Source organism: Poecilia latipinna, unplaced genomic scaffold, assembly GCF_001443285.1.
Source record: "Poecilia latipinna isolate Pla-1442-1.1 unplaced genomic scaffold, P_latipinna-1.0 Scaffold599, whole genome shotgun sequence".
Lineage (NCBI taxonomy): Eukaryota > Metazoa > Chordata > Actinopteri > Cyprinodontiformes > Poeciliidae > Poecilia > Poecilia latipinna.
In genome coordinates this window covers 518,436-529,563 of record NW_015113215.1, presented here as the reverse complement: position 1 = coordinate 529,563, position 11,128 = coordinate 518,436, and the positions used below count along the sequence as shown (strand labels likewise).

Sequence of the window (11,128 nt, the reverse complement as noted above, 5' to 3'; positions counted from 1 at the left end):
GTTTTTAAAAACCTTTAAGGGATTTTTTTTTTTTTTTTTTTTTTTTAGGTTTTTTTAGAAGTTTTTAAAAACCTTTCGGTGGTTTTTTTTTTTTTTTTTTTTTTTTCAGCAGGAGAATTTTTGTTTAACACGTTTTGAACAATTTTACTGTAACTGTTTATGTAACGTTGTAGGTCTGGATCAAAGTTTTTCAGGTTTCCTGAAGTTTGTTTGGACTTTTGATTAATTTTAACTCCAGTATCCAAACTTTTTTAAAAGGAAGTATTTTTAAGAGAAACCATTTTTTGTTTGTCACATTCATCTTCCAGTAGGCTTATTAAGAATTTTTATGCTGAATGGATGAAAATTATAATATTCATCTTTAGACACTTTGTTACAAGACTGTTTGTAAACAGTCAAAAAGAACAGTTTGACAGGATATATTCAGAACTACACAGAAATCATTATGTTCAGGTATTTTTATTACAAGTACTAACAGTGGTTACATAATAGATCTGGAGCATAATGCCGATGTTCTCATGCCACATATAAAACCCTGTTCTGCCATATCAAAACTGAATGAAAAGATTGCATCTGCTAAAAATGTACAAACATGCATTTGCTGCTACTGCAACACAAAAAGGAACATCAGTAACTTATCTTAAAACTGAATAATTATATATGCGTTTATTTATTTATTTATTTGCTGATCTGCACCAGTTGAGAGACAGTTCTCTGAGAGTTTTCCTTCAATCTCTCTCTGATTCATTTCTGTTCTTTCCTGACTTGGTTTGCATCCCCCAATCTGTCTGGCTTTACCACCTTGGGAGACACTGCGCAGGATGTGAATGGGGCATTTAGGACTTTGCACTTATCTGTAAGAAGAATTAAACTAAATACAAAAACACATTTCCAAGTAAGGGTCTTATGTTCAGCTGGATTTCTGTTATTATGTCACTATTGGTTCATTTACCCATGTCAGAAATGTATTGAAACTAAAACGTAGCCTTGGAATTTTGTGATTGTTTAATTAATTCAGATTAATAAACATACGAAGAGAGCAACATTCTTTTGAAAGGCTTTATTGCAGTGTTTCAAGTTACCCAAAAGTTAGAATGGTTGGTGAATAATTTAGTTATATACATGTCCGTTAGGTATAGAAGTGAAAGTCTCTTTGCGTGTATGTACAAGAATAACTTAAATGAGACATAAATATCATAATATCATGGAGTAGCTGATGTACTGCCTGCGTTTAATTCTGCTCCTTTCCCACCGTCTCCTCTTCATCTTCATCCTCGCCTTCTTCATCGCTGCTGGAGTTTTCATATGGGCAGATGGTCGCTTGGATTGGATAGTTCCTCAGGAGCGTTTCGGCATCCCGGTACAGATAGTCAAAACATTTCGACTTTGGCCAGAACAATCTTAAAATAGACATATTGTTAATTAATATTACCTATGAATACTTTATAAGGGAAAAAAAAAAGTTCTTTAGGCTTTTCTTACTTGACTGGATGGATGACTTGTTGAATCTTGGGCTGTGCGCTGGAAATCTCTCCGTGCACAAAGCGAGTCTGAAAGTTAAAACAGAATAAAATGTCTGCAACCATTCTTTTAAAGTATTTTATCTTTAAATACTTTAAAGATAAAATACTATACAATTTTTTTTTCAATCAAAAGTCACCATAAATTGGGCAGTTTGGCCCTCAGTTTTGTTCCACGGTCTCCACAAGTTGCTCTGCTGTGTTGGATTGTCTCCACCGCAAACTGACGCCAACCCACTGCTGGCGCCGCTATTCTCCATGTTCTCCTTGCGTTGATCTGGTCCGAGTAAAATTCCCCTGCGGAAGTGAGTCTCGATGCAGGAAACTGGTATTTATCAGGACCTGCAGGGAGCCCCGTGCCAAATTGAACTTTGACGCGTCCCCAAGTGTCTCCATCAACCACTGCGTAAAGGTGCGACGTCACACTTGGCAAACAAACGGCCACATGGTCAGTTTGCTTCATTTCAAATGTCATCATGTGAGGGGAGGGGGAAGATCTCCTGAGAGTTTGTAGATAATACACAACTGATGTCCAAAATGATGACATCTGATATTTCTATTTGCGCCATAAAGCTGTGTCAAAGAATTGCAATTCATGGATGATTCATGACATGATTTGACTTGAGAAAAACACTGCTTTAGTTTAAAAAAAAAAAAAAAGTTTGCATTTGATATGTTTGAGTTTAGATTTGACATTTGATATGTCGTGGATCACAGCTTCTGATCTCTCTTTATCTGAGCAGCCATTTGGGTGTGAGGTGTGAACAAACACGTGCCGAATCAGATTCAGAGGACGGAGGAAGGCTCGTGCACAGCTTAAAACGTGGTAAGAAGTGGGGGTCGACACGCGCCAGCCTTTAACACAGAACAGATGGATGCAGGTCATCACAGCACATCAGCAAATGCATTTTTGTCCCATACGGTAAACCTTTGGTTATATTGTTGTTGTTGTTTTATGTTTTCGCATCCACCAGAATAATGTGCAGTTGCGCCACTGTGCAGCTTCTATTTTGCAGAGCGCTGACTAATCAGCTGTCTTCAATATTAGAAATGTGCAGATGAGCCGTGCGCCAGCAGGGGGTAGCGTGGAGCTGTATGGTTACTGGAAAAATATCCGACAGATTTCTGCATGCAGTGCCGAACACTCAGGGGTCTTGAAGCAGAGTTGGCTCCACTATTAGATGTGGCTTCTCTTATTTGACTCCACTCACAACTAATGGGTGATGCATTTGCAAGCATCACTTGTCACGGCAGTCGGTCTGCTTAAAGGTGAATCATGCATGACCAGGCTTAAATTTCTTTGTCCAGCGGTTCTGTCGATACTATACAGAATCTGTGTCCAGGAGGGAAGAAAAGATCAGAACTTGGTGCTAATAAGGTCCACACAGATTCCTTCGTTCCCTCGGTCTCTGTTGCAGCTTTGGTGCTAATTGGTCACCCGGGGCTCTTGCTGACTTCAGGTGTCATTCCTCTGGTTCCCTTTTTGCAGCTGGATCAGAGAAAGTTCACATTATTTGCGTGACAAGGTTTTATTGGAATGGTTTTTAGACAGACAAAGGTTTTATATATTTGCTTATCTGTCTCCTGCAGCGTCTTTCAAATAGTTTGCTTGAGGATGCAAATAAGTCACTGTAAGTGAGGTGTACTAGAATATATGGTACGGAGTAAAAGGTACACAGCTTGGAATTATATGGGATAGATCTTCACAAGGAATAGGATAATCATGAGAGGAAGGATGTGCTTATGTTTCTTTCTTTCTTTCATTTCAATAGACTGCATTGATGTACTATTATGTCTTGTGAGGTACAACTAGGCACTGATATTCTAGTTGTACCTAAGCACAAAACAACTAGCTCCAAGTCAGTCAGATTGGATAGAAACAGTTTGTGAACACCAGTTTTCAGTTTTTCCACAGATTCTCAGTTTGATTTAGGCCTAAACTTCAACTAAAATCTTCTAAGGTCAGACCAGTCATTTTAATTATTTGGCGGTTGCATCGTATTGTTGCATTTGTACCAAACTCTTCTCATTATAGATTATGGATTAGTTTTTACAGTGCTCTCTGAGATGTTTAACGCTTGTGACGTTGTTTTATAACCTTAACCTGATTTAAACTTCTTCACGACTTTATCCCTGAACCGTCTGCTATGCTTGGTCTTCACAGAACAGTTGTTTCTTGGCGTGTATTTAGATGCTTCAGATGCTGAAATTTTCACTTGTATGTAAACTATCATTTTCCTCTCACCTCACAGCCATAGCCCAGCTTACGTTGGCTTATCGCATGACAGCCTTTTGCAATACCTCAAAGTTTGGGATTGCAATATGACAAAATATGGAAATCTTCAAGAGGTATGAATACTTTTTTCAAAGATTAGTGAACAGCTACCAATCTCGATTTCTTTTTTGTTGGGTATTTTTTCCCCTTTCCTTTTTGTGCTACATCTGATTTTAAAAGAATACAAAATACGATAAATCATGTTGCATTTGACAGTGCACTTCACGTAATGTTGTTCTCTAGGTTTTATTCAAAACCCGGGAAATGAAGCATATTCTTTATTTAAAACAGAATTCTATTCGACGATGACCTTTGGAGTTTTCACAACTCAATGACCACATTTGCACATAACAAAAATCGTGTAAAGAGAACTCTACATGACTGGATCAAAATTTATTTTTTATTTATTTTTTTTATTTTTTTACATCCCCTGTGCCCTTTGTGAGTTTTTTTCAGTGACATGTTTTCTGTACACATCTAGAGAGTGAGTGAAAAGAGAATATAAAAGAAGTGGAGAAAATAAATGGGAAATATGTGCCAGATGAGAATGAGGGTGAAATAAAGGCTCTTGTGAAGACCACAGAAAGCACTGCCCAGCAAAAGATTCACATGCAAAAGTAAGAAACAAAAATAATAATAATAATAATAATAATAATAATAATAATAATGAAACATATTCATTATGGAGCTTTCTGGCAATCTAACAAAGAAGTTAATGGCTTCAAGGCTCAACCCATTAAGGATAAATTGGTAATGAAGAATTAAGATGGAGTAAGAAGGGTGGATGAGCTTCTGGTACACATTTTAACAGCATTAGAACAATGTTTCTGCACAAGCTTGCTTGACTGGGAACCGACCTTGCTAATGCAGAAGCCTTTTTTTATTTTCATAACACATTTGGTTCAACATTTTGCAAACAGCTTGAGCCATCAGTGGTGCACTCTTTCAAATAAAAACAATTCCAGTTTTCTCATTTCCTTCTTTAGATATCCATCTTAGCAAACCACAAATACTCCATTTCTTGCTCTTCCAACCTCCAACTCAACGTTACATGTTTCTTTTCTACTTGCACATTTATGCCTTCACGTTTCAGCGTTGTAATTAAGTCAGATTTAAGGGCACAGCTGTCGGCTGCTAATTATATAATTACGTCCCTGGTTCCCATGGTTCTGCATCATGTTTTTTAGTTCATCTTGAGAATGTGCATGTTTGTGGGTGTTGCAATGTTATTCAGTCTGTCATTGTTGCCAGGTCGTTGGAGCTCTCCATTGCACAGAATGCTTTACTGTCATCTTTTAACGAGCTGAAGGGCTTTCAAGAATTTTCTTGGAATTTACAAGGGTATATGTGGCACATGAAAAATAAATGCCCGTCAGCATTAATATTTTAACAAAAATGGTTTTATTCCTGAATAACATATAGAATTCAGCGATGTAGCACAAAACGAGTGCAACCATATTGTTAAAGCATCAGATCAATTTAAATCTGACAAATCTGATATCTGAGACTTTTTATGTTATTTGAGAGGAATGTGAAGCAAAGTCCATTGAACAGTTTAGGGGCGATTCACAAGACAAGATATTGCAGACAAGGGACACAGTTGTTGTGTTTCTTGTGTTGTGCCACTCCTAAGGACTGTTTATGTGCTTTCACAAAAGTATTGATCCCTGTTCTAATAACCATGACATTCTAAATATTACTCTCCTTGATTGGCCCGAAAACTGACCTTACCTGATCTCGACCTGAGAATCTGTGGAGCATTAGGAAGATGAGAAATGTTTTTTTTTTTTTATTAATTATTGGAACAAATAAGTTTTTCAAATGATATTATAATTTACTGCAAAAATGCTTGCATTCGATGCAGAAAAAAGTCTGGTTTCAGTCTACTGCAGGTCATAATGATAATGACCTTTTCTAGCCATACTGTAGTATTTTTCTTGCTAATCCTGGCTTAAGAGAGCAAACATTCCTCCACGACAGCAGGAGGGATACACTCCTAATTCAGTCAGTGAGGACCACATGCTCACTCAAACACCCTGCTGCCTCCAGCTTCATGTTGAGCTTGACTTATTTGCTTAACCCCTTCAAAGCCTCTGTATTGATTTTGTCTGTTATAAACTTGTTCTTCTTTGTCTCTATTCCAAAATGAAGCCTGTTTTCAGTTTTCTTTCCAAAGATCCAAAGCTCTTACAAACATAAGCAATTTACTTTTTCGCCAAGCCTTTGGAGTGAGATGTGCGCTATGCATAAAATTATGCATTTGAAAGGGTTCGTCTTTCTAAAATTACTGCTTACTACTCAAAATTACATATGGAATGGGAAAGTTATCTGTATCTCATTGTCATTTAATATAGCTCCCTTCCTCTCTGACGAACTCAGGACCTTCGTTTAAGAAAGATTAGTCATGGTTTTCAACAGTGCCTGCATATTACAATCTGAAAACATATTTGGCATTTGAATTTACTTGAAAATAAAATCCAGTGCATCCAATTGCTCTCAGAAGCCACTTTACTGGTAAATAGACTCCATTTGTGTGTTTTAATGAAACTGTTCTGTGAAGGCCTCGACAACAACATGTGTTCATTATTATTAGAAAACAAACGGCTTCATAAACACTAAGAAACACAGCAGACAGGACATTTAAAGCACTGTTAGATTATAAAATTACTCTCAACCTCTGGACATGTACCTGAGCCTGTTCAACCCATCACCCAAAAACAGAAACAACGTGGTGCAACTATAAAAGGGTCAAGAAATTGCTGTTCACCTAAATTGACAGCTGAGACACGCAGCCAAGAGAAACATGGCAACGGTAGAAGAGTTGCAGAGATCCAGGTGGTAGAGTCTGACGGCAGCGTTAGTTGTTCAGTTCTTCTGTAAGAAATAGGTTCTACGGTCAGACAAAACCAAAAACGCATGCTTGACCAATACACGAAAGCCCTGTGGAGGAAAAATAAGGCTGGACTCCACTCAAAGTATGAGTCGAAGTCGTGTATCATATGAAAAAGAGATTAGAAAATTAATAGTGCGCGCTTTTCTTCCTGTATTCGGAGGGCTTGCGCATGTGTCTTATCTACAAAAAATGATCAAATGATCAACAGCCAGAAGCTCACAGGAAGTTAATAAAAGGGAGAAAAAAAGGGCACCTAGTGGCTGTTTAGTAAAACCTATTTAGCATTCAGATTCTCATCCTCAGAGAGCTGCAGTTCAAAAATGATTCATGATCTGGTTCAAAATTAGCATGTGACCTGACGTCATGAAGCACTCGAGGACACTGTAGCACACATGAACATGTCTTAATAATATAAGTTTATATGAGCGTCCTTCTCAGAATGGCAGCGGCGAGGTCAGACTGAACCAGATCCCAGTTTAATTGAAGTCTGGAGTGTTCCCTTGGAAACCACTGCAAGGCAAAAAAAAAAAAAAAAAGTATTGTAAATAAAGACTCCAGGAGAAAAAAAAAAAAGGTTCAGAGGAAAATATTGGGAAACAGAGAAAATGCTATTAATTCTGTGCCCAACGTTAGCACAGGTAATCTAATTAAAATCTCTGCGTTGATGTTGTTGGCGGCTTTCTGTATACCAGTCCCAATCTGTAATTTAAAAGAAAGAAATAAGCACCCTAGAGCAAGGGTGAAGACGACAACGCCCCATCCATCTTTATGTTCTGCTTGGGGATTAACTTGTGTGACTGCTTTGCCTTTGTTGTGACAAAAAAGAGAATGCTAATGCACTGAGAATCAGAGCGCATGTCCTGAAGAACTAAGAGAAACACAGAAAAAGAGAATCTATGAGACAAAAGTAAAGCTGCATAAAATGTGTGTGAAACCTTTCTAAGTTAGCGACTTTATGCTGTTGTTACTGGCGTATAAGCGGTGAGTTGTCTCAGCATAAGACACGTGAAGGAAGCGTGTGAATGTAATAAAAGTCATGATGGAAAGAAGAACATTTCAAACATCAGCAGTTGAGCTTGAGAGATAAAGTCTGAGTTCCCCTTCATTTTGTCCTGAAAATGCATACCACGTCGCAGGAGGGCAGATGCTGAATACCAAAGAGTTTCTCCTGGTACATGTTTGGGTTCTCTAGTGTTTTTCACCTCGGATAAGTCAAAGAGGTGGGTGGCAGCAGCTCAAAGCTGAGGCGAATATGTGATCAGAATGTTTGCAGTTATTATTTGGAATCGGGAGGAGAAAAGTAAATAAGGATCAACAGAAGAATTTGTGCTGACTCCCAGCGTCACTCTATACACATGCAAATTACCGAGTCTGGTTTTGAATCGGATCATGAATGAGAGTGGCTGTTGAAAGCTTAGACGAGCTTTCTGTCTTTGAGTTGTTAGATACACCTGAAGCAGTGAGACTTGTGTGCCAGAGGTCAGATTCATTTACATGCATCGCAAATATGAAGGAGCTTCACCTCTAACCAACAAGGACTCTTGTGCTTCAAGAAATATTAATGATAGACAATGGTTATCATCACATGATAATGACAGGGTGAGACCATGACTGTGACATGAACACCTTAAGCAATAGGATATTGCTATTATAATATTTCCACACAGTTTCTCAAAACTAAGATAGTAGCAGATTATTTTGCAGAAACATGCTCCTACTCAGAGCATATATGAGCGCTTACTTTCAGACATATTGATACACGAGGCAGTCCTCCTCAAGCTACACGATGTTTATAAAACTCTGCTTCTGAAAGACATAAAGAGGTTTGGAATATCATTTTAGATGGCTGTCTTATGACTTTATGCTTTGCACTCTGGAAAAGCCGGAAAAGGACCGCTTTAGTAAAACAAAAAGAAAGTTTTAGGACAAAGTAATGAAAAACAAATTGTGACTATAACAGAACAGATACTAAATAGTTATAACTCAACAGGTTTCTTCCGGTAGCGCCAAATTGGTATCATATTAAACCACAGTCCATCTTTATGAAAAAATGACATGACTGAAGAGTTCACTATGTCTCATCTATAATATACAAAACTTTCTAACAAACATTTTGCCAACTGTTTAGGAGGGTGCAACCTTGCCGCCTGTATTCAACACCATCACTGGAGCACCACAAGGGTGTGTGCTGAGCCCTTTCCTATGAACATTATAAACTAACGATTCCCTCTTCTCTTCACCAACTACATCATTCCACAAATCCTGAACTGACAACAATCACCACACTGCCACTGCACCATTAACACCATTAAACAGTTCACACTTTGGTGTGAAGACAAACATCTTCATCTTAATATCCGACATTCACCCTTCCACGCCTCATCAGGACATTTCCAAACTTTTCAGCTTGGGAGACTTGAAATCCTGACAAGCCGTGGATAATATTAGCATTGCATGTAAGTCTATTAAACGGTAGTGTAATGACAACACAAACAGCATCAAGGTGTAATGCAAAATAAACACAGTGTCAACCAGCAGTTTGCCCATTTGGTAAAATAGTATGATGTGAAACATGTTTTTGTCTGTTAGCAATAAAGATTGTCCAAAAACCTCAAGAATTTCAATAAGATTTGTGATAGGTTACATCGTTTTTAATGTTAGGGGAAGAAACAAGAGATAGTTAAATGTTTTGTCAGAAGAATGGCATCTTTGGATTCATGCTTCATTTTTTTTGTTTTTTTTTAACTGGTTTAGATGACTTTTGTTGTGCGTGAGATAAATCTTTAGGATGACTCACTTTGTTTGCATTATGCACCTATTTATTACTCCTTTATCTCTGAGGCTCAGAAGCAGGCTCAGCTCAAGGGAGCAGATTGGAGCTTAGGCAGCAGTTCAAAGGGATGATATTCATCTTTGGTGACATCAGAGTTTCAGATTTACACACACACACAAAAACAAAACAAATACAGGTATGACATAAAATATTTTTCTGGAAAATGTATCCCACCTTTTCCATCAATAATAACATTTGATCCATGCAATCACATACAGACATATGTAATATCGGCATGCTGTTATGGAAATACAGCTTTTATCCATTCAGACAATACAGTCTCCTTTTGCAGGCATGCATTTCTTGGTGATGCAAGGAGCTCTTACATCTATCTGCAAAGCATTTCATTTTTTACTATCAGCAGCCATTAGGGGCCCTCTTTCAGATCAAAGCACGTCAAACACTGGCTGAGTAAACAGCAGAACATCTTCCTGGGATCACTTTGGCTAAAGCAGAACAAAGCAAGAGACAAAAGAAAATCCCACAGGACAGCTTTTAGAGATGAGTTATTTATTAAGACATGCATTATTGATGCTCTGGCAAATATGAGGTAAAACTGAATGGTAAGGAAGCTCTGATTCAGTCCATTGATGCCAATGATAAAATTAATAATGAAAAATGACAAAATATCTTTACTGTATGTTTGGCATCGTATGCAGTTTTATAGTAAAAATGCTAAACTCAGACACAATTCAGAACTAACGTACAATTTATGCCAGATGAAATCAACAGAATGAATATATATTTATGGGGTCAAAATTTGCCCTTGATTTATAAAACTATAGCGTCTCAGTGAAGAAGTTTAAAAATTTAGTTGGATTTCCTGGAGCAACCCAACATTTTTCTTAACAAAACTTTACTTCATAATTCAAAACCGCTTCTTGTTTTGTGAAAAATATTTGTACCTCAGATTTTCCTCTGTGTTGTTCCTGATCATGCCACCAGATGGAGCAGCATTTTAAACTGAGGTAGCCAGACATCCTAAGCAACCTAAAGGATATGAATGAATGAATGAATGAATGAATGAATGAATGAATGAATGAATGAATGAATGAATGAATGAATGAATATTTGTTGAGCTCTCTTTCCTTCATAGGAAAGAATAGATTGTTTATCTATTGGAATAAATGAGACACAGTCAAGACACACAGATGTTTCTGTCAGTGCAGGTTAATTTCAACTTCCAGGATGTGGAAAATAGTGAATTATTGCTGCATAGCTGAAAGAAATGAACCTCTCCTGAAAAGATATCTCAGATATTGTAGGAAAGCGGTAGTGATTACTAAGCTTGCTGACTGAAATGAGGTTCTTCAGAACGATGAGATGAGGGCTTTTAAAATGTTCTCATTGTATCCTTTTGAGAGAAATGTTCAGTTACAAGCACACCACCTCATTTCATTCATTTTCTTCTTTTTAGAGCAAACAGGCATTTCAAAGAAGTTGTTCTAGCTTTGCAATCAACCTTTTAAAGGGCTGCAGCAGAAAAATTTCATGATCAATTTATTTCATTTCCTTCTACATTTGTTTTTTTTTTTTTTTTTTTTTTTTTTTTTTTTTTTTTTTTTTTTTTTTTTTTTCCACAGTTGGGTTTTTTTTGTTTTTTTTTC

At 37.3% G+C, this 11,128-nt stretch overlaps 1 protein-coding gene across 1 annotated transcript; it reads right to left on the bottom strand.

Annotated features, from left to right (window-relative positions):
* Positions 1-1,077: 1,077 nt before the first annotated feature.
* On the bottom strand, positions 1,078-1,989 carry ripply2 (ripply transcriptional repressor 2). Its single transcript, XM_015042718.1, has 3 exons — positions 1,661-1,989; positions 1,483-1,550; positions 1,078-1,400 (listed from the first exon to the last, which is right to left on the bottom strand). Exons 1-3 carry the CDS (start codon positions 1,778-1,780, stop codon positions 1,232-1,234), a joined length of 357 nt encoding a protein of 118 aa, XP_014898204.1. The 5' UTR covers positions 1,781-1,989; the 3' UTR covers positions 1,078-1,231.
* Positions 1,990-11,128: the final 9,139 nt, after the last annotated feature.